The sequence below is a fragment of the Staurois parvus genome, unplaced genomic scaffold, assembly GCF_062004578.1.
Source record: "Staurois parvus isolate SC_StPar_1 unplaced genomic scaffold, SC_StPar_1.0 ptg000425l, whole genome shotgun sequence".
Lineage (NCBI taxonomy): Eukaryota > Metazoa > Chordata > Amphibia > Anura > Ranidae > Staurois > Staurois parvus.
Genome location: NW_028318221.1, coordinates 1,628,106 through 1,653,947, shown reverse-complemented (window position 1 = coordinate 1,653,947; position 25,842 = coordinate 1,628,106). Strand labels below are relative to the sequence as shown.

General features: G+C 42.8%; 1 protein-coding gene across 2 annotated transcripts in view; it reads left to right on the top strand.

The window, feature by feature from the left end:
* Positions 1-8,432: 8,432 nt before the first annotated feature.
* MBD3 (methyl-CpG binding domain protein 3) overlaps positions 8,433-25,842 on the top strand; it is a 37,256-nt gene continuing 19,846 nt past the window's right edge. The window contains exons 1-2 of one of the 2 annotated variants that reach the window (XM_089687415.1): positions 8,433-8,605; positions 18,413-18,622. In XM_089687415.1, coding sequence (XP_089543541.1) covers positions 8,496-8,605; positions 18,413-18,622 — 320 coding nt within the window. In that variant the 5' untranslated portion in view covers positions 8,433-8,495. The remainder of the gene's footprint in view (positions 8,606-18,412; positions 18,623-25,842) is intronic. The other variant, XM_089687416.1, reaches the window with a different exon arrangement.

Genomic DNA, 25,842 nt, shown 5'->3' with positions numbered 1-25,842 from the left:
CACCAACACAGATGTTTTGCTGGGGAGTATAAATATCAGCAAATTTTTGGATAAGGGGATTTACGAGGGGCCAAATTTTGCAGATAACAGAGTGTATTGTTGGCAGCAGAGAACACGGACATATGATGAATTGGGTCTGTAGACCAATACATCGTAATTCATTTTTTTTAATAATGCCCATGTTGAGGGTTAGGCCTAAAAAAAACGTTAAAGTTGGTTTCCATGCGAATCGTCTGGCAAGGTTTGAGTTTGGGTTGGTGGCGATAAATTGTTGTGCATATAAATTGCTTTGATCCACAATCAACGCATACAGATCTTACATGAAAAACAGATCCAAAAAAGGGGAGTAGTTAAATTTGCTGTTTCCACCTGAATTCCAGGTTGGCCAGTGAATGGGTGAAGTACGGGTGCTGCAGAATTTGTGGGCTGCCAATCGGGATTTGCAAGCACATCCGGAAGGACACTAGGGACTCTATGGGCCTGTGTGCGAATTCTTGGTGGCTGCGGGAAAATACTTGTGCTCGCCACCGCACCAGCTTGTACTGCACTTATGGGACCCGCCACGTCACCAAGTGATACTGCAGTGCTGGTGTGTGAAAGACCAGGATGTACTAGGCCGCTGGTGCTCGACAGTTCACCAAAAGTTAGTGCGGCACTAGTACTGACACTCTGCTGCATATGAGAGTCATCATGCGTTTGTACTACCACAGCAACCTGGAAATGGGGTCGGGTATGCATGATCTTAGCAGGGACCTCTTCTCCGTCGTCTGAGCTATCTGTCAGGGTGCCGCTGCTGTCTACAGGCTCGTATTCTGAGCCTGATTCTGTCAGGGAGTCTTCCCCTTCGCTCTCACCTGACATGCTCAGAATCCTGTAGGCCTCTTCACTAGTGTACCTTTGTTTGGACATTTTGGCCACTAAATTTATAGGTACCTAGTGCGACTCACGGAAAAAAGAGCGCCTGGCTGTCAGGGACTGCTTGAACCTCTACAAAAAATTTACCGACAAGTGCTAACAGAGATCAGGCCTGATTCTGTGAACACTGCGGTTTTGCGTGTAATGTATCAAGTGACAGTTATCTACTGACACTGCACTTGCTGGGAGAGAAGGGGGGGGGGGGGCGGAGGGGCTAAACGCAGGTGCTGGCAGGTGTCAGGGCTGATCCCGCTAACGCTGCGTTTTTGGGGATACTATAGTAATGTGAACGCTGTTATAGCGCTGATCTGATCAAAGATATTGATCCAATCAGACACTATACTAGCAATGGAGGTTTAGCGTGCAAGTGAGCGTGTTCCTGGCAATCAAGGGGTCAAATGTGATTACTTGTGTACTAGTGGCAATCCTGACGCTATCTGGGAGGGGCGCTAACACTATCGGAAGTCACCAGTGACACTAATACAGTGATCAGTAAAAAAAAAATCAGTAAAAATCTGTTCACTGTACTCAATAACACTGGTGACAGGGCAGTGAAGGGGTTAACTGGGGGGGGGATCAAGGGGTTAAATGGGATTACTGGTGTACTAGCGGGCAAACTGGCGCTATCTGGGAGGGGCGCTAACACTATCGGAAGTTCGCCAGCGACACTAATACAGTGATCAGTAAAAATCTGTTCACTGTGATCAATAACACTGGTGACAGGGCAGTGAAGGGGTTAACTGGGGAGGCGATTAGGGGGTTAAATGTGTCCAGGTTGTGTTCTGTCAGATTAGTGCTTTTTACTCACGTTTTCTGTGTCTTCTTCTCTGTCTGGAACAGAATGTGCCCAGGCAGGGAATGACATCATATCCTGTCCTGTGTAACTGTCAACACAGGACAGGATAGGACAGGGACCGATCATCCAATTTCAGCCGGACATCACTGGCTGAAACCGAATGATTGATCCCTCAGGGATCGAATAGTGACACCCACGGGTCGGCGGGGGGGCGCACGCCCCCCCTGCCTGCGAAAACCTCGGGAGCGCGGGTCACGTTTTAAAACATGTGGCTGGTCGGCAACAGGTTAAACAGTGCATTGAGGTCGGCTTGTAAGTTGGAGACTTAAGGACGTTATTCCACTGCAAAGCTTGGTGTCATCTGCAAAGACTGAAATGGGATTTTTAATCTCAGACCCTATATCGTTTATAAATATATTAAAAAGTAATGGTCCCAACACTGAACCTTGGGGTACACCACTGACAACCCGCCTAGACCATTCAGAGTATGAATCATTAACCACTACTCTCTGAATACGATCTTTTAGCCAGTTTTCTATCCATTTTCAAACGGATTTTTCCAAGCCTGTAGACTTTATCTTACACAATAGTTGTGTGTGGGGAATTGTATCAAACGCTTTTGCAAAATCCAAGTATATCACGTCCACCGCCACCCCTCTGTCCAAGGTTTTGCTCACCTCCTCATAAATAGAAATCAGATTTGTTTGACAACTTCTGTCTTTCTTGAATCCATGCTGTCTGTTGCTTAAAATATTTTTTTTCAGCAAGAACTCATCTATGTGGTCTTTTATTAAACTCTCCAGTATCTTCCCAACTATAGAAGTTAAACTAACAGATCTATAATTACTTGGTAAAGATTTTGACCCCTTTTTAAATATATGCACCACATTGGCCTTACACCAATCCAGTAGTACTATGCCAGTCATTAAAGAGTCACTAAAAATTAGAAACAATGGCTTTGAAATGACAGAGCTCACTTTATTAACCCCTTCATGCCTAAGGGTAAAACAAATCTAAACGCCTAAGCACAATTCTGCAACATTGACATGTGATAGTAAAACCGTACATATCATCACAACTACTTTGTACATCCAGGTGGAATATACCTTGATTTTTTTCAGGACAATTTGGGCTTTCATTTGGTGGTAAATGGTAATGGATAGCTCCTAATTGTTTTTATTATCAAAGGAAAACTGGCCCAAAATAGTAAAAAAAAATCATTTTTTGTTTATTTAGCTGTGTGTTTCTTGTTACGACCATAACCTACCACCAAAGAACAACCCAAAAGAAATTCTCCAGCTCTTGACAATCGCAGCGATACCATATATGGGTATGTTATTTGTTGTTTGTACCTGTAGTACAGCCCAGAAACAATAGTGCACATTTTGTTTTTGTCTTTTTTTTTTTTTTTTTTTACCTAAAACACACTGACACTGACATTAACACTAACTGACACTGATATCAATTTTTTTTTAAATCCTGACCTTTCACCTTGACCCAAACACTAACCCTGGCACTGAACTAGATCAAACCTTGATCTAGGTATTTTTCTTTATTTTTTTTCTTTTCTTTTTTAATATTTATTTATCTATTTCTTTTCTTTACAAACATTTTTTTCTCTCTATGCCAGGAGTTAGATACAATGTATCTCTCTTCTCCATTCATAGCGATAGAAAAAACAAGGGTGCCGGGCTGCACAGTGACTCATCACTGTGATAGCCAATCAGAGGCTATCACAGTGATCATGTGACCCGGAATCGGGAGTCCCGGGTACCGATCGTTAGAACGGGACCTGGGACTCTCAGTGACACCGCGGTCTCTGTGCTGGGAGCGTGCCGAGCGGCACTTCTGGCATTGGTGAACAAACACTTTGATGCATTGACACCATGTTCACACATATTTTGCATATTTTTTATTTTCATGCAAAAGGTACCAATTCCATTGGTTGTTTATAACATGGGAACCTTATCTGCCATAGCCTTCCCACCATCTTTCCCCGTTCCACCCACCAACAATTACTGACCCCTGTCTGATCTATCTACCCCGTTATAATCTAATTCTCCCACCCCCCTCGATCCTAGTTTAACCTTTTGGCGCCGGCCGATCGCAAATGTACAGCCTCCCGGCGTCTGGGTTCTACAGGGTGCAGCAACATAACTTCCTTTTTTGAAATGCGTGCCATTCAGGCTGTAGCGGCCATAGCGCGGCGGGAGTGGTCTCAGGCGACAGGTGTAGTTCTAAAGTTTTTGTTCTCTTCCAGGTCAGTCATCATCATGCGTTGGAACAGTGAGCAGCCTGCGTTTGCCGTAGAGGCCTACTTTTCAAACGGATTTTCTGTGATCGCAACCCAACGCGCCTTCCGACATCGCTTCAATGTAGCCCCGTTGGGCCGTGTCCCAGACCGGAAATCAATTGTTATGTGGGTCACTACGTTCAGACAAACCGCGAGTACGCCAAAATGAAGAGCTGGAGTCCCTCGACCCATCAGATCACCTGAGAACATCGAAGCAGTGAGAGCTTCAATCTTGCGATCCCCACAGCATTCTGCACGCAAACATGCGTCTGCCCTTGGACTTTCGGATCGTTCAGTGAGGCGAATTCTTCACGATGACCTTCATTACCATCCCTACAAGTTGGCGATTGTGCAGGAACTCTTCGAACGCGACTTCAATTCTCGGAGGAACGCATGTGAGGCAGTACTCAAAAACGTCCCTGAGGACGCAATTGTTTTTTACAGTGATGAAGCCCATTTTCACTTGACTGGATGCGTCAAGAAACAGAACATGCTCTACTGAACCTTCACCAATCCTCGAGAATTGCATCAAAGGCGATTTGCATTCATCTAAAGTCACAGTGTGGTGTGCAATTGCCTCAGCTGGGATTATTGGTCCCTGGTTCTTTGAAGAAAATGAGGTCACAGTGACAGTGAATTCAGACCGGTATGTGAACATGTTGGAGGAATTTGTTTTTCCACCACTTGATGAATTGGACTTTGGGGACAGAGCAACGGCTCACACTTCAAGAGCATCAATGGCTGTTTTAAGGGAACACTTCCCAGAGCGATTTGGAGTGGCCAGCCCGCTCCCCCGATTTGGCCCCTTGCGACTTTTCTTTGTGGGGTTTTTTGAAATCCCGCGTTTATGTAAACCGTCCAAGGACCCTACAAGAACTGAATGCCAACATCCGCGCAGAAATTGCCAACGTACCCGCTGCTATGATGGTAAGGGTCATGAAAAACGCCAGAAATCGGCTTATTCAGTGTATGGACAATGGAGGGCATCACCTACCTGATATGATTTTCAAAACTGTGTAAAACAGAACTTTAGATATGTACCTACATTATTAAAGACAATAAAAACAATTCTGATTCATAAAATGGGTTTTATTGCGTTTTGAAAAAAGAAAGTTATGTTGTCGCACCCTGTAGTAAAAAAAACACATGAGCTGAGACTGCGCACCCTGCGCACTCCCACCACACCCGTTTGATATTCACGGAAAGGTCCCGATCTCCTCTTTCGATCGGGACCTTTCCTGATCATGTGACCGCCATGATAGTGAATCACGGCGGTCACATGACCCTAAAACCCCTCCCCACCTGCCGGCTTCTGGAATCCTTAAAGGGCCGGGAGGCGCTGGTGCCAAGGGGTTAAATACTCCTCCAGCCTTCCCATAAACCTCTCCCCTAGCACAGCAGACCCCCTTCTATTTAGGTGCAGACCATCTCTAGCATATAGGTTGTACCCCAATGAAAAGTCAGCCCAGTGCTCTAGAAACCCAAATCCTTCCCAATTACACCAGGTCATGCATTGAGTTCTCTAATCTCTCCCTGTCTTTTCTGAGTTGCGCATGGCACAGGTAATATTTCAGAGAATATCACCTTGGAGGTCCTTCCCTTCAACTTGCAGAGTAGTTCTTTAAATTGATTCTTAAGGAGCCTCCACCTTCCATGTATTCTGTCATTGGTTCCAACATGAATCAAGACAGCTGGGTCATGCCCAGCCGCTCCCAGTAATTTATCAACCCGGTCCATCACATGCCGAACCCTGGCACCAGGGAGACAGCAAATCATTCAGTTGAGGCGATCCTGGCGAAAAATTATTCGATCAGGCCTTCTGATTATAGAATCCCCTCCTACCACCAGCTGTCTAGGCATTCCTGCACTACCCTCACACCCCTCCCAGATGGTCTGCCCTCCCGACTGTTATGGATAGCAGTGATATCCAGGGCTGCCACCCCCACATCATCACCCAACTTGGCAAATCTGGGTGCACAAACCCAGGGCCAGCCTTCCTTTTTCTGTGAGCCCCTACCACTCCCTCTCTCAGTAACCCATCTTCCTACCTGATAATCCTTACTAGCTCCTCCGCATCAATCCCATTAGCTACCTGCTTAGAGAGCAGAAGACCCCTTTCAAGGTTGTCGGTTCTGCCCAGTGTTGCAGCTTGCTCCTCCAGACCTCTTCCAGAAGGGCAACCCACTCACATCTGTCGCAGCGATATCCATCCTGGAGCAGTTGCTCCATTGCTGCATACATGCTGCACACTGTGCACTGCACAAAACCTTCCACACTGCTAGCACTCATTATCCCAGTTACAATATTAACAGGAAATATCAGTTGTCACTTACAGGTTAGTAGACTCCTGTTATAATCTCCTGTTTTCAACTCCAGTCAATTAAACGCTTCCCGTCCGCCCTGTAGCAGAATACCACTACAGGGCGGCACGGGTGGTGCGCAAAATCATGTCTATATATACGTGATTTCGCATCTCTGGGTAGAGGGCGCACGTGCCCTACCTGCGCTACCATTCGTGGCACGCCAATCATCGGGTCCCGTATTTTTTTTTAGCAAAGACGTAGCAGAATACATTTTGGCCTAAATTTATTATGAAATTTGATTTAATTTTTTTTTACTGGACATGTTTAATAGCAAAAAGTCAAAAATATTTTTTTACTCAACATTTTTTTTTTTTTATAGCGCAACAAATAAAAACACAGAGGCGCTCTAATAGCACTGAAAGAAAGCTCAATTTGTGGGGAAAAAAAGGACGTAACTTTACTTTGGGTGCAGTGTTGCATGACCGCGCAATTTTCAGTTAAAGTAACAGAGCGCTATAATGCAAAAAATGGCCTGGTCAGGAAGGGGGGTAAATCCTATGGAGGGCAAGTGGTTAAGAACACCCTGTGGGAGGGGCGAAACACGTTGACGTATTTCCGGTGTGCCGTCCTTACGTCACTTCCGGTGAGTGGAACGCACGCCAGAGGGGTGCGTTCCAAGCAGCCATCTTGATTGTTGGATCTGGGTTTCTATCCTCTGCAAACCAACAGGCTGTGAGGTCTCTGGATTGGAGTGTGATCCCTTGAATATGTTGGTAGCCTATGGAGGCAATAAATCAATGCTTTCTATTTATCTTTAACATGTGAGTGGCCTGGTATTATTTATAATACTACATTAGGTATAGCAGTATCACGCTATGGTATATGTTTTTTCTTTTTTTGGACCGCGGTGGAGTTCATATGAGGAGTGAGTGGAATCATCTAGCCCTGCAAAGCGATTTAGGAGTTCTGGAGGATATAGAGGGGGTTTAGGATCCCTTAAATTCTAAAAGGCACATAACTCACCAACATCTGGTGAGTGCGGTTGATTTTGATTTCACACTGGTGGATGGTGGAAGCACTGTTTTTTGGGAGAAATCATTATGCCTATGTTTTTTCTGGGATAAAAGGACTTTATTTTATGAATATATTTTTTGGCACTTTATTTAAATTGGTTATTTTCACTACAATTTTATTTGTAACGTACTGAATGAGTTGTTTGATTTGCGCTGTTTATTTATTTATATTTTTTGGATGTTGGTGTATTACACTGGTGAACAGCAGCCAATTTTTTATACTGAAAGAGTATCTTTGTGCGCTGGGGTTCTGTGTCACATTACTAAATTTATTATGAAAATATAATTTTTTCTAAATTTTTTACTGGACATGTTTAATAGCAAAAAGTCAAAAATATGTTTTTTCTCAAAAATTTTTTTTTTTTTAATAGCGCAACAAAAGCGCAGAGGTGCTCTAATAGCACTGAAAGAAAGCTCAATTTGTGGGGAAATAAGGACGTAACTTTAATTTGGGTGCAGCGTTGCATGACCGTGCCATTTTCAGTTAAAGTAACAGCGCTGTAATGCAAAAAATGGCCTGGTCAGGAAGGGGGGGGGGTAAATACTATGGAGGGCAAGTGGTTAAAGTAACGCAGTGCTATATCGCAAAATATGGCCTGGTCAGGAAGGGGGGGGGGGTAAATCCTATGGAGGGCAAGTGGATAAGGTAACGCAGTGCCATATCGCAAAAAAATGGCCTGGTCAGGGCAGGCGCTCAATTTTCTGGAAGGCAAGGGGTTAATATATTTAAAGGGACAAAGCGGCCTAGCACAGCCTGGATACAGCTACACTTCATTTGTGACTAGAAAGGACTCAGCCAGAATCGCTAGTTCTAAACTCACATACTAATATACTGTACGGCGCTCGTCCCTCCAGCATCTAGGTACAGCTACAGTTCAGAACAAAAGAGCTCCCGAAAGGTCAATATGGCCGCGATTATCGCGATATTTGCGTTTCGGCCCCTACGGGTACAATGTCGGCGCTGACAACAATAGTACACCTCACGGCTTTCTCCTTCCGCCATGTTTTCCAATGAGTGCGTCTTAGCACGTGGAGCCGGGAGCCAATCAGCGCCGCTCAATGTCGGCGGAGGGATACGGCCGCCGGAGGTCCAGAAAGTGACCGGCGGGAGCGGAATGGAGAGGAAACGCTGGGAATGTTCGGCTCTGCCGCAGGGTTGGAAGAAGGAAGAGGTGACCCGTAGATCAGGGCTGTCCGCGGGGAAGAGCGATGTCTATTACTATAGGTGTTTATTCTTTTACTTCCTAACTAGTGTGGGCTCCAGAAAGCAGGTTAGGAGGGATTGACGAATCCCAGGGGGATGGAGGAGAGCGGCTGAGGATGGTGTGTGTGAATGGGCAGACAAGGTGGCGGCAGCAGACCAGAGGGGGAGGGGGGCTGAGTGAGGACGGTCTTCATATAGAGGGGGCTGAACACAACTCATTACTACAAGAGCTGCACGCGGGTAGGTGTATAGGCAGTCTACGGAAACATGGCCCCAACTTCTACAGGAGGCACGAAGCTACGGCTCTTTATTTTACACTCTTATCAAGTCACACTGGACTCCAGCTGAAATTAAGGTTTTATTTAGACTTGTTTTTGTCACCTGCCAACCATCCCCTCTTAGGTTACAATAGGCATGTGTGTTGAGATGCTTTGCGCCCGTGGCAAAGTTAACCCAACACGAAGCGATCAGCGCTTTTGGCAAAAGTGGGGTTAAAACAGGCTTTGTAATGCTTCCTCTGAAGCGCGATCTGAACACGGATCAGGCTTGAGAGGAAAGGGAGATTTAGATGCACATCGAAGAACTTCTCCACATGGCTGAAAACTTTCTACTGATGTTGTTATGCATGTTTTCTAGGAGAAAAGTTCCTGCGTAATCAGCAAAATGCGTTGAAATGCATAAGGACACGTATGTGTACATTTGTTGCTATGAGAATATATTTTTCCCCTCTGTTTAGAGTCCTGGTTCACACTGATGCGATATGGAAAATGCAGCAAATCCTGTGCGTTTCCCACAGTGCAGTCACACGGGGTCCGTGCGATCTGCTGCAGGTGTCGTTAAATTAACTACACCCTGAAACAGATCCCAAAAAGCAGTTCGATTGCCAGAAATTGGATCGCAAGACACATGCAATGTGATTCAGGTGCAAAAAAAAAAGGATCTGGAACCATGTTGGTGCAGATGTGATTTGAGTTATACAAAAGGTACAGCTCAAATCACATCACACAGTCATCGCATGTGATGTGCACAGGAATGAGGTGCGATTCCTGTGCAAAGGTGCTCATATATATTTCTCTCTGTGCAAAGGCACTATATATATCTCATATCATACCTGCTCTGTGCAGTGGTTTTGCACAGAGCAGCCCTGATCTTTCTCTTCTCAGGTCCCCCACTGGTGCTCCTGGCCCCTGCCATGTGTCCCCAGAGTAAGCAGCTTGCTGTAGGGGCACCCAAGCAGGCTCACTCCCAAGCTGCTATTTGTGTCCATTCACACACAGAGTTGTGGCTCAGCCCAGCCACCTTCCTCATTGACTCACTAGCTGTGATTGACAGCAGTGGGAGCCAGTGGCTCCCGATGCTGTCTCAGCCAATGAGAAGGGAGCTGAGGCTCTTGTGCACATCGCTGGATAGCAATGGGGGCTATGCACACACAAGGCTTTTTACCTTCATGCATAGTATGCCCGAAGGTGAAAAAGAACCTCGAGCCTTTACAACCACTTTAATTCATGCACTTAGAAACTCGGACACATGCGTTTATAAATATAAGCACAAAGCGCATGCTCTTGGATGCAGGTTTTTGGATTCTGTGTTACGGAAATGAAAGCAGATTGTTTGCACATCTGTGTGACTGGCTCCATTGAAAACAATGCGGCTGCATTCAGATCTGTAATCAAAAAGCACGTAAAAATCCATAAAATGCGTGCGAATAAAGCTTAAGGCTTGTGCAGAAAAACTGATCTGCAGATTTCACTTGCAGTGACATCATTTTTCATGCGAGCTTCAGTGAGTTTTATGTATGTTACAGATTCCTGCACAGAAGAAAAATTTGCATGTGATCCAACTGTTGTCGTGTGAACAGGGCACATAGAGAACAACTGATTTGGTGTGGCTTTACAGAACACATGCAGAAAAACTGATGTCTCTGCACCATGGCGTGAACAAGCCCTTAGTCTATCCTAACTGTCACAGTTTTGAAAGTAAGTATCCCTGACCTAGTATTGTGGGATAAAGATACTTATTTTCAAATGTGTGACAGTTCTTTTTAGCTGGAGTACAATGTAACTTGATAAGGCCTCATGCAAACAGGGCATTGGTTTAAGCACCTCTGAACACCAGAGCTTCAGGCAGCCAAAAACTTCTTAAAGTGGAACTTTATGCTTAAAATTAAAAAAAGGGCGAACAGGCAGGATTTTTAATGCAGAGGAGACATGCTTTGTCTCTTCTGCATTAAAGTTGCTTACCTACTTGTCTGCTTTTTTGCTGTGCACACACAGCTAACTGTACAAATTTGACATTCTGAATCAGCTTGAACTCCCATGCATGCGTGGTGTCATCCCTACTCATCCAATGACAGTGACGGGCGCTCAAGACCCGAAATCCGGCCACTTGCATATGTCAGGACCATGCATCGCTGGAGATAAGGTAAGTATAGTTCCACTTTAAAGTGGAACTTAACCCTCCTATTCATTTCAACCAATGAAGCTGCCATCTTAACTTCTGTTTGATCTGCAACTGCCATGGTACTGCACATGTGACCAGTTATGATAGCAGTCATTTGACAGTTTGGTTGAGAACACAAGCAAATGTGATGCGTTCCCAGCATGCCGGGAAAGTAACTTTTTTTTTTTTTTTTTAACCATTAAATCAGTGGGTTTAGTTCAGCTTTAAGGGCTGGTTTACACCTCAATTTCTGCAGTCTGGATGTGTTTTATGTGTTTACACGCGTTTTTATGTGTTTTCAATGTGTTCCAGAGCACTTTTTTCCTTCTTTACACTTGAAAAATCTCAGGACAATGTATTTCTGGTGTGTTTACAAGCATTTTGCTGCATTCCATACAGACAAAATGCAGCACATTCTACTTTTGTTGAATATGCTGGTGTGAACTAGGGCCATTGAAGTACATGCAAAACACTGCATGCATTTTTTACACTGGACTGCATCTGGTGTGAATCAGCCCTGAAAAAGTGCTAAAAGCTGCGTATTGCACAATCATTTAGCATTTAAGTGTTCATGCATTTTGTTGCCAGAATATTCATTTATTCTAGTCATTGGAAATTAATAAACGGTAGATGCTTCTAGCATTTAGGCATGCTTGCTTGTTTTTTGTGGGTTTTTTAGGGGAAGGGGGGTTCTGCTCTTCATCTCCTCTCCTCAACGCACCTTTGGTGTTTTTTTTTTTTTTTTTTTTTTGCCTGTAAATGCTCCTCTTCTAATACACCTGTAAATGCCTGTGTGGGCTTGGACACATAGACTTGCATAGACGGGCCAAAAACAAAACCAACTCAGTGCCCTTAGATTTGTGACTTAAACGTTAGCTGTTTATCTTTACCCACTTTAGGTGTTCTAAAAGTTGGTATAATGTAACTTTGTGAATGGAGCCTATGATATGCAACATGGTCCACAATCGCTGGTGAACGTTTCTACACAAGTGATATCTGTGTTCTATAGTGGTTCTGTCGGGCATTCCAAAAAGCCGCACATGTGCATGATCCTCATTTTCTAAAAACGCCATTGGCTAATTCTGGAGTGGTGTGTTTAGATCAGGGCAGTGCTGTTTGCTCTGTGTCATTATTAGATGTGGAGAATTGCTCATGTACACAAGCTGATATATATATTTTTTTCTTTTTGCCCATGAGCGCAGCTGCATGTTATTTTATGTGGCCATGCACATGTATGCATTTTATATGAATATTTGTGCTCAGTGTTCTGAGACATAGAATGTCCCAAAGCTGCATTTGGAGAGGGGATTATGAGCTTAGTTTACATGAATATGTGTATACATTTATTCTTGTGGCTAGAATAAATGAATATTCTAGCCAAAAGAATGCATTTATGCTCATGCGCTTATAAACTCAAGAGCACCTATAAATATGTGAGATTAGAGCAATTTTCTGGCAGCATATTTGGAGCATTACCGTTGTGCATGAGGCCAGCATCTTTGGGTGTTCAGAGCAACTTGAAATGTGTTCATTAAAATTTAAAAGGGTACATTGATCTTTTCACAAAAAAACAAAAAAGTGAAGTGGCTTCAGATATCTTGGTGACCCGCCGCTCATAGCAGCTGTGATGCCCCCATGCTGGTCTGTACATCACAATACGCATTCACAGATTGAGTACCCATCCTATTGTTCTTTGCTTAGTTCAGCCATGTGCCTGTGCTGACGAATGAGAAGAGCATCTGAGGGTGCATATTTCGGTAAGGTCTCCCAGAAGTAATAAAAATCCCTTTTCATCAGTCATTGTGGTCAGCTAGTCATGCTGACCAATGAGCACTTGCCATTGTGAGCATTATGGTGGATATTCACTCTGAGGTTGTGAATTGCAGTCTAAGGCCCACTGCACTGGCAACATGGGGCATCACTGCTGCTATGTGCAGTGGGTTCCAAAGGGGTGATCAGGATATTTGGAGTTCACTTTTTGCGAAAAAGGTGAACTTGCCCTTTAACCCCTTGGCGCCGACCACCTTCCATCCCTTTATGGGTTCTAAAAGCCGGGAGGCAGGCCTTCGGGTCATGTGACTGCACTGATTGGCTGTCACAACAGTCGCATGATTGAAAAGCTCCCAGTCGCAAGTATGCATCAGGAGCTTACCGATCATTGCCGGCTACCATGCTGGGAGCTCGCTCTCAGCACAGGAAGTAGTTTTAACAGGGCTGCATATATGCATACAACCGGATTCAACAGGTTAAAGTGGAATTCTAGGCTTGTACTAACTAATCTTACTACAACTGTTCCCACTCCCTTTCTAAAACAGACTAACTACCCTGTAGAAGAGAGATTCATATGCTTACCTATTCTCAGTTCGGTCACATGATCTCTCCTGTGTTAACTAGTGCTGACTACAGGGGAGAAGTGAGAGTGCTCAACAGCTGGAAAGCCTGAGTGTTGATGTGACCCATACTTACTATAGGCCATTTGTTGTCGGTGCTCCCCCCCTCTCCTCTGAAGCTGCTGATAGTGGAAAGGTGATCACGTGACCGAAATACCCCAAGAATAGGTAGGATATACAGATCGATCTTAGTATAGGTGTTAGGAGGGTGGGGGCAGTTTAAGATTAGCCAGAATTGCACTTTAAAATTATGCATTCATTTCCATATTATATTTATTTCTAGCATACTGCAATTAATACAAATGATCTTGAAGATTGTAAACTTTGTGAAGATCCCCATGCATTTGTCTCCTTGAATTCTGTGATGCATATTCACTATACCCTGTGAGTAGCACTGCTGCGTCACAAATTTCACAGAGCCTGCCTTCTGAACTACAGAGGTGCTGAGAGGAGGAGTTTCAGGACGTGGAGTCAGTAGAGACATCACTGCTTACAGGTAGTAAGTTATTGTGAGAACTGTAGTTCTCAGAAATTGAAAGTAAACAGCAGAGGAGAAGCTGCAAAGCATGCAGGGAATCCAGGAATTTGTAGAAAGAGATGGTCTGCAGACCTATAAGTAAGCTTATATTGGATAGTTATATTTGACAATTGTTTTTATTGTTATTACAATGCTGATGTTATAAAATGAAAGTGTATGCCGTGAACATAGGTCTCCTTTCAGTTGGTTGACTATGCAAACTGAAGTCCTATTCAGTATTACTGTACAAAGAAAGTTGTTTAGTTGCACCAACGTCTGCAGCACTCTACAAATTAAATGCATGTTTGGGTATTCCAGTAACCATGTATGGATATTTTTTACATTGCTTTTTTTTGGGGGGGGGGGGGCTGACCATACCCTATGCAGTTTAATTGTGCAATCTCTGTACAGTCTCCTTTAGATTTACCAAAACTGTGTGATATGACTGCAAAATGAATTATTCAAATTGTATCAAATCCGGCAGGTCCTTTCACTACTTAGTTAATAGTAAATCTAAAGGAGATTGTATGATCCCCTATAATTTTTTTTTTGCATATGCCAATACGCTGTACTTATGTTTACGATCGCACCGTCCTATACGATAGTACAGTGGCGCACAGCCATTCATGTTAATGACAGGCTGTACCCTGCACCTGGGCTGCCAAAGTGAAGCAAATACACCGGGAATTATGCTGAACAGGCTCAGCCAGCCCATGTGTGCAAGAGCCCTTTCTTACATTTTTAGTTTTTTTTTTTTTGGGGGGGGGGGGGGGGGGGGAGTTTACTAGGGCACTGTTCAGGATCTTATTACATAGGGGCTTGTTTTTGTGTTTTGTTTTTTCTGAAAGCAACTGTTTCAGCCTTACTGCGTTTTAAATGGGACCTACAGTATTTCTATTTACAAAATCCTGCTGCTCATAGCTTTGCTTAAGCTGGCCATACACGGAAAGATTTTTCTTGTCAGCCCCACCTCCTGAATGAGTGAAACAACTCATACGCCGTGTATGAATGGACGAATCGGCAAAGCTGGCTATTGTATTCTGATGGCCTGCACCCAAAGCTGTCAGAAAATCCAAACCATGCCTGCATCATTTTCTGCCTTGGCTCCTTTGAGAAAAATCAATTGAAACTTGCTGATGGGGCCATAGAAAATATTTTGGCCAATTCAGCAGGAATCATCTAAAATCTGATCTGTGTATGGACAGCTTTTATCTCGGTGACCTGCAGGAACTTTGGGATTCCAGTCCTGCTGTCAGTGAATGGAATCTTTGCTCTCTTACAGAGCTGTAGCACTGCGGGAACTGCAGCATCTTTCACCACCAGGTTTGTTGGTTGCCTGCATCTCAATACTACATGCTGTGTCAACCTGCTGGCTGCTAGGTCACTACTGTGTCCCTGCGTGTCTGAGAAGACACACTAGTGACAATAATTTAGCTGTTGGCGCCATAGTACTCAGCAGGGAGATGAAAGCATCCGATACACCAGAAATGTTGGGCAGTGGAAGAGCCTAGTGAGTGGTATAGCTGTGCAAAAGGGGAAGAATTCCATTCATTGGTTGAGACTGGTAAGTATTAATATTGTACTTTCTAGTTGCTTTTGATTTACCTAATGGCACTTAAGTTGCTTCAAAGCCCAACTCCAAGCAAATAAAAAATTATCTCTTGCAGTGGTGCTGTGCCCTCAATACAAGGGTTATTGCTTGTTTATATCTAGGGGAACATTAACCGCTCTTCTGCCTCCCTATAGCAGAAATAATGCTACAGGGCGGCAGGTGTGTGTGTGTGTATGTATATATGTATGTATATATATGTATGTATATATATATGTATGTGTGTGTATATATATATATATATATATGTGTGTGTGTGTGATTTTGCATTTCTGGGTAGGGGGCGCATGCGAGCCCTACCCGCGCCGCCATTGGTGGCCTCTGCTGTCAAGCGCTGGGTCCCAGCCGGTGAATCCACGCTGGCACTCGGTGATCACAGTGTATCATGGACGGGGGAGAGACCTGTATGTAAACAATACAGATCTCTCACCTGTTGGCTCCTGCACAAAGCAGTGTGCTTACAGTGTAAATCGCACACAGTGAAACAGCACACAGTTAACCCTTTGATCGCCCCATATGTTTACCCCTCCGTGCCCAGTGCCATTAGTACAGTGTCAGTGCTTTTTATTAGCACTGAACACTTTATTGGTGTCACTGGGGATGTCAGTGACACTGAGTCGGTTCCCCCCAATGTCAGAATGCCTGCCGCAGTCCCACTAAAAGTCGCTGATCGCCGCCAATACTAGTAAAAAAAAAAAAATAATTCCAGTTTATATACTGTCATTTGTAAACGTTATAACTTTCACGTAAACCAATACACGTATTGTTTTTGTGTTTTTAGCAAAGACCTTGTAGCAGAATACATTTTGGCCTAAATTTATGACTAAATTACTGAGCATGTTTAATAGCAAAAAGTAAATATTTTTTTCTCAAAATTGTTTTTTTTTTTTTTTTTTGTTTATAGCTTGAGAAATAAAAAAAAAAACACAGGTGATCAAATACCACCAAAAGAAAGCTCTATTTGTGGGGAAAAAGGATGTAAATTTAATTTGGGTGCAGCATTGCATGACTGCTCAATTGTCAGTTAAATTAACGCAGTGCCGTATCTCAAAAAATGGCCGTCGGGAGGGAGGAGGGGGGGGGGGGTAAATCCTCTGGAGGGCAGGTGGTTAAAAAGAGATTTACTTACCTGAGCCTCTGCTTCTCCCTGTAGCTAGACTGGTCTCCACAGCATCTGCTTCCCCATACTTCATAAGTCTAGGCCCTGATGCCATTAAGTCCAGATAGGGGTCAATAGTCTTGCATAGGATGTGAGGATGCTAAGCGACAGTCCACCACAGAATCATAGGGGAGCACCGCTTTCCACGAGAGTGGAGGTTCAGAAAAGTAAAATTTTCTCCTCTCCCCTAGACAAAATGAGCAACTAACCCTTGCAGTGTGGGCACAATTCCATTGCAAGGCATAATTTTTATTTACTTGGAGTTTTAAAGTGTATGTATAGGCAAAACTTATTTGGTTAATTTTGGATTGAGTAGAAAAGTCAAAACTCCTGTCAGGTTAATTTTATTTTTTTGTGTCTGTACCATTAGGGAAATTTCCCTTCCCTTGCTGTCCCAAGCACAACAGGAAGGTAACAGAAATCTCCCAAAGTGAGGGGAGCTCCCTCTTGGGCTCCATTCACATATTGGCATTTTGAATTGTGGGCAGAATCGTCGCGATTCTGGCCACTATTTCAAAACACTCTGCTAAAATGACAAATTGCGCATTAGCTTGTTTTGGGCGATAAGCTTTGTGGTTTGACACGATTGTAGTGCGACAATCGCTGCAGAACTACACCATGTTTTTATGCGCCAAAATGAATGTAATCTGAAATTCGCGTTTTGAGATTTATTTTAGCAGAGTGTTTTGAAATTGCAGCCAGAATCGCCCTCATTCTACCTGCAATTCAAAACGCCTATATGTAAATGGAGCCTAACCGTTCCCAGAACAAGTCCTCCTAAAATTCCTCCATACCTCTTGTTCTGGGAACAACTCTAAAATTTTGCTCACTTTCTGTTTTAGTGACAATGGTCATCAGTATAAATGGAGATACACTTTAACCCTTTTACTGCAACTGACGTATGTATTATGACATGACCGTATTGGAATGTAAACAAACTAACAGCTGCCAGTTTGTTTACTTTTTTCAGAGCCAGCTTCGGCTTTCAGAACCTTACCGAGGTGCGCCTGGGGAAACAGTCTGTACTCGATCTGACTGGGGGCAGTGCAGAGGTTTTAGGGTTCCAAGAAATTGATACCTCCACAAAGACTACCTGTCATTCGGCATATACTGTAACATAGCCATGCTCATACAAACCCAAACGTGCTTGAATGAGCACATAAAGATTGCACATTTTTGATATCGCCATGCATGGTGTAGTGATGGTAATAGTTCTAGAACTGTTATTTACAGGTAACTAAAATGATGGGGGCTGTAAAGTGTCTTAAAGAGTTTCCTATGGGTAATTCTGGGTGTCAGTGTGTTGGCATTTTTGACAAACTGATACCCACATTAATTATTCAACTTGGCCTCAATTTATTTAGATTGTGTTTTGTCTGCACTCTAATTTTAATTTATTTTTTTTTTACTGGAAATATAGATTGTGAAACAATTGCACGAATATCATACGACCTAAACTGAAACGACCTGCTTTCAAAAAATGTTCATTTGTTTTCATGTATAAAAAAAAAACAAAAAAAAAACACATGTATGTATGTGTATTGAAAAAAACAAAAAAAATTGGATATGGCAGCAAAAGGTTAAGAGTAATTGTGAACAATATTGTATTTTGATGACTGTATACTGTTATTACATGACATGATCATATTTGGTAAGTAAAAGCCTTTTTTTCTATTTTACTTGCCTTTATGTTTTCCACCACATTTACATACAGATCAAGCTGTCCAGTGACAGGAGTGCTTGAGCAGTTGCAGAAAGGTACCCCCTCCCCAAAAGGCGTCTTAACAGGACAGCATTTGAGAGAGCAAGACTCCACCCACCAGAGACAGGAGACACAAACCACCGCAGGTTTAAAAGGAGGCTCCTCCATGAAGCCAGTTATTGTGTTTTCTCCTCCAGACAGAAACATTCCTCTGAAACTCGGGTGAGTGAGGCCAGGCACTCAGGGGGTGCTGTCCTGCCCATGTTTGGTTTTTGCTTACTGGGCTTGGGGCCTTGGTGTTTCCCCTTGCAGGTACTTCATTCCGGTTTGAGTCTTTTGAGACATACCTTTTTACTATCTAGGCTGACTCCTGGGGCTCCATGCTTGGAGTTACAGGACCAGTGGCACGTTTCCTGTGGCCACTGAGATTGGCAGTGCCATGTGTGCCACAAGTTCCAGTGGCACCTCAGGTAAGCAGAGACATATTAGTCTTTCTTCAAGCAGAACTCCAGCCAGAAATCAGGTAAAAATGAGCAGCTTATTTAAAATAACATAATCAGCTTTTTTGCTGCACTGTTCATTTTCAATCCAGAGATTTCCTCTGCAGTCCTTTTTTTTTCTGCTGCTAAGTGTGTCAGCATTATTCAACCAACTTCATCTGAGCACAGGTTGTCATGGACCTGCCCCAGCTTGTGACTGGACAGTGCAAAAAGAAGCGGTACAGCTGTGAGCTTTGTCACTATGTTCTCTCCTCTCAGCTGCATGCTTATTGTGGGCACATGAACAGATTGTGCTGCTACTTCCTGTCTCACTCCAGCTCTGCTCTACAGAGACTTCAAGAAGCTGGTACCAGGCAAATTTGGGAACTTGCACTGCTTGCATAAAAAAGGGAAAAATATATATATTTAGGCCTTTTGCACATGGGTGTCTGAGCCCTTGCAACATGTATCTCAGCATTCCCGGACCCCCACCTTCTGCATACAGTCACCCATAGACATGAATGGTTGTGCATGGTGGTACTCTTGCAAAAATGATTATAGCATACAGACATATGGAAAATGTTCTATTTATTACATAAGCCCATACTCTATACTTGTGCTTATGCAATGCATGGAAACCCATGTTTAACAGTCCTACTTATTACAGAGCTGCATTCATTTTTGCCTTTTATATCTGCCTAGAGTTTAGCTTTGACTTTTTTTTTTTTTCTTAAATCCTCAGTTGTCCTGGAACTGACATGGGCAATTGGGCTTGTGTAACCATTGCTCCTTTATTGGTGCGATTGACTTTGCTGTTGTGGCACCCAGATCTATTTTTCATTATAGAGGGTTAGCAGTTTCCTTCGAGCTTCTTGTTTTTTTTTGTTTTCCCAGACTAAAGCTTCAGAAGAACCAAATACTCCAATTCTTAAAGGGAAATGTCTCTTGTAATTTTCACCATTTCAGCAGTGTGTTAATGTTTTGCAAGAAGAGTCTGCCACAATCTCCAAAAATGTTTAGTGTGAAAATTGTCTTTCAACTTTTTAATCACTTAGGTATTTGCTTTCTGACCTTAAACCACTTTGCTAACCACATAATGTCTTCAACATAAAACTACATAGTGTGGGTGTAACATTTTGACTCCTCCTAGCCACAGTTAGTGTCAGCACTTTATCTTTTAAACTTTATTAGTCCTCTGGTGCTCTATGGCTCAACTCAGATTATCCAATTCAGTCTTTCACTGTCTAAACATCAAGACACCTTGTGACCTCTCTTCTTCGGCTTTGTGCTCCACTGGTCTATTTGCATAACATGCTCTTCTCCTCCTACCTTTTTGTTGCCAAGGTTTGAGAAGATTGAGGAAGATGGCAATACCTGTGAGGCTAGTAATACCCATTTAAACTCCCTGTTACAGGACAGGTGGGATAGGGATAACATTATGTTCTCTTATGTATAGATTAACACTTCAAGCGTGTTGGTGACCTTTTATGGCCAACCTATAGCCACATAACATCCAAGAAGGTAAGGTGACAAATATCTTTACACAATCTGATGTATCAGGGCCTAAGATAGTAAAGTGGTTGCCGTTTTCCAGTCCACCAAATACTTGACCTATCAGATGGTTTGAGCTACAGGAAAGTCCTTAGTCTATGTAATAAGAATTCTAGATTAGATGTAACTTTAAGTGCATGAACTTATCATTTGAGTATAGGAGACCTTTAAAGATTCAGTGGACATAAGGATGTTCTGCTAAAGCAAGCTTGGGGAATGTATACTGACCTAAAGCAAACGCTCTCTCTCATCTCTATGGCCAGAAACCTAGAGTACTGGTTGGCACAAATGAAGGACTGTCTGGAAAATGGCACACCCAGAGAGAAGATTCTATATATTTTTTTTTTTTTCCCCCCAACTTTAATAAAGCTGAAAGCTTGGTAGGGAACTGTTTAGCAGATTTGGTAAGGATATCTTTCAGATCCTCAGCTATAAAAATAACTACTTCCACTGCGTGATGTGGCTTAAAACCTGCCTTTGTGGCGTGCCTTTTTCTGGGGTTCCCCTCTTTGATCAGATACAGAGGCAGTTCCAGATCATGTAGTAGATAGGGCTTTCCTATTAGAGTATAAACCACATTTTTTGGGGGGTGCAAAGAACCCAGCACAAAATAAAGGATTTGAGATGCAAAAGAGCATGAACTGGTCAGAAAGGAAAGCAAAGGTTGGAGTGCTGTTCAGGAACACACCTAATTTTCCCCGCTCAAAGAATAGTTCCTTATTTTTGTTGTAATTCGGCTAAAATAAAAGGTGTTCTACTTCTTAGTTGTAAGAAGATGCATGCTACTATATCTTGATAAAATCCATTTTGTTTGTTGGGTTTTGCTTACAGAAGGAATTGGACACTGGCAAAAAAAACAAAAAACAAGCATTGGGTAGCAAGGTATAACCCCTCCCAATCTCTTCATGCTTCAGTTTTTTGCTAGTGTCCTGGAAGGGTTGACTTTGTTTTTCCTCTTTGGAGAGAGCCATTTTTACTATAAATTTTTAAAACATTTTCAACAATATTTAATTTTTTCTTCTGTCAAGACTTCATTATTCTGCTGCACTCTTACACAGATATCCAGATCAACTAAGGATCCATGACGCAGCCTCAAAGGCCATGATCAGGCTGGAGATTGCAAGACTTGCCTATGATGTGACCTTTGAGCACTGGGCTCTGCTTATGGCACACCGCAGACCTCTGCTAAACTGGTTTGTTAGCCGCTAATTGCTTTAGAAGTCAAGTGCTATGGCACAGGCTCTGCTGTGACCCAGTTCCTGATGACTCCCTTTCCTGAATGTGACACTGAACACTGGGCTTGATATAAAGCACTCTACAGTACCCCTGTACTGTGCTGGATTGTGGCAGGGTGTTAATGCCTACGATTATTATAAGTCTCTTGGAATTTTTCATATAGGAGTATGGTGAATGTAATTAACCCCCCCCCCCCTCCCCTTTTTTCTCTGTTCTCTGATAACGTTAACCTGCTGCAAAAATAAGTTCTGCATCACTAACTGTAGTGTTGGAATGGCATGCACACTCTATCTTTTCTGCCTTGGTCTACCATTATTGCTCTACTTGTCGTGCTGTTTTAACTTGGTTTGTCCTTACTGCTGCCTACAGTGCCGTAGTTACCTCCGGCTTTATAACTTCTCCTGCCTTCAACAGCTAGTTTGTAAGTACCCAAGTTCTGTTTTGTTTCCCCTCGGTTGTAATGAAAATTGTGAAATCCTAAATACAAGAGATGTTGTGCTTTCTAGCACCTTATCTACTAATGGGTTTGAGGCGATTGGCAGTGTCCCTTCTGGAGAACCTGAAGATAATTTTTTGACAGCTATGCTAGATTTTATGAACAAAATTGCTGGCTTGATAGTTGACTCGGAGCGCAGGTGCTATGTGTGTACTTCCACACCTAATCTGACATTCCTATGACTAGCAGCTTCTGAGCACTTGCCTGCAGATATTCTCTTTTGAGTTGTCTCACAAATCCATCTTTAATGAGTTTGTATCTTTGGATCCCCAGTCTGTCGATTATAGCTCCTAGACTTGGATTCCATATTGGTCCCAATCGATGCATTGTCCACGGCAACTTGAAGCCACTACTGTTGCTAGCCTAGGCTTCCTTAAAGGTAAAAGAATGTCTAAACTTTTACACTGCATTTCCTTACTTGAATGTTTTCTGAACCGAGGGTTGACAGCTCCTGAAAAATGTATTTCTTCCCAAATGCTCTGCTGAGTAATATCCATTTTGAGGAGATATTTATTAGGAAGTAGGCTGTTCGCACTGTATATTGAGCCATTTCTTGCCCTATCAAAACACTATTTTTTCCTGTTGGATGCCTTGGTGTATTAAAAATCAGGTTGACAAATGTCTGGAGGTCCTTTCCAAATCTTTGTTCTTCCTAACAGACCCTTCTTTGCAACATGCTATGGCCATCATATTTATCAGACCTTAGGGGAATAGGCTAAATGTCTGACCAAGGAACCTGTACCAGTCCTTACTGGCTATTAAGAACAACATACTCAGAAGTGCTATGAAATTTTAGACTCGCAAGTGAAATCAGATGAAGGAAAACTTAAAACTAGCTCAATAGCTGTGGCGAGGCAGCTCTCACACAGCAAGGCTTCCCTCGAAGAGCACTCAGCAGTAGTTCAAACCATAAACCATCCAACCAAAACCAGTATTGAACTCTCCTCATGGAAGGGCAGTCGTTAATCCAATTTTATTCTGTGATGAAGGTGGAGTGGTATTATCCCTGAAACACACTGGCTGTTTTTAGGACTTTTATCATTCATTTTATCTTGGCCTTTTTTTTTTGTTTTGTTTTTGCTCTGGCGATCTTTTTTTTATATTGTGTATTTTGTTTGTTTTGTGCTTACTGACTATTCAGTAATGCAGTCATGGACTGCGTAACGCTTATGTCTGACGCATTACACTTCTTTGTTGACAGGGAATATTGTGCGTTTTTATCTCCTGAATAAGTCTGACAAGCAGGGGACTGTTTGGCTTCACTGTAATGCCTGAAACTGTTCTTCTTTTAAACCAGTACATTGTGCTTCCATCCCTCTGTCCAACTGTGTGGTTGGCCCTCCTAATCAGATCTCCCCTGCCCCCCAACCCCCTTTTCATGTGGTTCTCATAAGTTTTAACTTCTTGCGTTACGACAGGGTTTGACAAATTTGCTTTGAATCTAGGAGCTGCGTAGCGTGGATTGTCAGGGGCAAGGCAACTTTTGGGTGACAAGTTTCATGCAATTTACCGCTCGACAATCACAGCAAAATCAAACCATGTTTTAGGTGCCATTGAAAATAATGGCATCTGAACCTGTGTTTTGGGATCCCAAAACACCCAGGTGTGAATGGAACCACCCTGGTTCACACACATGCAATTCTAAGTGCATTTTCAAAAGCACAGATTCGCATGACAGGCTAGGTATGTGTTCCTATTGAGGTGGTTCACACAGATGGTATCCACATGTATTGTTTGAGTTCCATTATGAAAACGGTCCTGTGCAGGTTTGTAATGGTGCATTCCAGACTCGCAAGTGATAGTGGCATGCAGAGAGTGTTCACATAGGATTGCTATTGACAGGAGTTTTTGCATTGAAGTCAGTGGGATGTGATTTTTGCATTGAAGTCAGTGAGAGGCAGTGTGTGAACCCAAACGCCAGAACACAATTTTTAGTTGCCATGGCGACCTAGCACCTAGGTTTTGTAGAGCTCTGGGTTAGTAAATGTTTTTGAAGTTATTTTACTACTTTACTTATTTGTTGTGGATTTTCATTAGAAGGAATAAAGATGTTTGAGTAAAACCTGAAAAGGAAGACTATAACCTAAAAGCTGTTTCATTATGAGCCTGTAGTAGGGCCAGCAATGTAATTGCCTGTTTGCAATAGTTGACTTAGTTCTGTACCATATCCCTGAAGGAAGGTTCACACCATATGCGATGGGAGTGTGTTCCGCAGCTATTCTACTGCAGCCCCACTGCATGGACAAGGCCTTGTCTCCTATTTTCCCAGTTCACACCACCGCATTGCAATGGTGTGTGGGCACATTGCACTGAGTATTATATGCAGTATTTTATTTTTTTTTCCCAAAGTGCCAGGCAATCCATTGCCTTACACCACGCAGCCAGCAAGTCCAAGTGACATCTCAAAGTTCATTTATTTAAAAAAAAAAAAAGGAAAAAAAATGCGATGTGCCAAGCTCAGTGTATCAATACTGTACTGATCCCCACCACATACCAGCCACTGCATTACAGTGCTGTGGCTGGTGTGAACAAGCCCTCAAAATGGCTTATGAAGTTATCTGTTTTAGCATATGGCCTATGCCAGCTAATTCTATGCTTTAATGGTTTTTGCCTTATGCATTTGGCGAAAACTTGCAGTGCTATGATAAGTGTCGGTAAGTAGGGGCACCCATAATGTGTTCCTTGTCTATTGGGGAAAGGTGAGGGTCAAATCCTTGATATATTGTAGGCACACGAAATGGCTTAAACTTGGGTTAAAAAGTATTTCTAAAACCCCATTTGCCTAACACCACAGATTAAAGCGGTATTAAACCCAAAAGCAATCCTTTTATTATATCCTTTTATTATATTGCAGCTTACCAATTCTTAGATGAGTTGGCTGCATTAGTTGTGTTTTTTTAGGCTTTCTTTCCTTTATTTTCATCTGGTGATCCAGTAAGTGAGTATTTTTGTTTTTTGTGTTTTTGTTTTTTTCATTTAGAGCAAGCTGTTCTTCAAATGTATCATTGCTTGTTCTTTTAATCCATAAGGACTCCTGGAATTGTTCCTCTTCTTGAAATGCATCGCCTTCTTGATGTGGCTTTCATTTTCTAGAGTTCTGTTTTAATGTGTGTGTTTTTTTTTAATTATGTGGATTGTGGGCTCTGGCACAATTTTCTTACACCAATTCAGTGGATCTATTTACAACCAGAAGGTGTGCTCAGCTTTCATGATTTGTTCTCTTCAACCCAATTATTCTGGAGGCTCAGATTTCAGTGGAAAAAGGCAAATTAGTCCTAATAAACGTGGGGCTTTTTTTTTTTTTTTTTTGTTCTTCAGGGTCCCATGTCGGCTGCAGAATCCTAGAAAAGGCTCGTCATCCAAAGTTCTTTATTACAGAGCCTGATTGTTCATTTAGTGTTTTGAAGTGGAAGGTTACTATCTGCTGGGTGGATGAGGAGGTCTCTTGCCATGAAGTGCATGCTCGCATGTGGATGGATATTACCCATCGAGGGTGTTGGGGTAGTTGTATACAGACAAGTGAGCTCCCTTGTCCGCTGCTTGGGCCTGTTTTCCCAATTAGCCCCCCCCCCCTTTCCTTTTTTTTTTTTCTGGTATGGTTTGTGTTTTGTTTTTTCCTTTCCTGAACTGCTTGGGTTTATGAATATAAAATACTGTGTAGCTAAAAGGAAATTGGATTC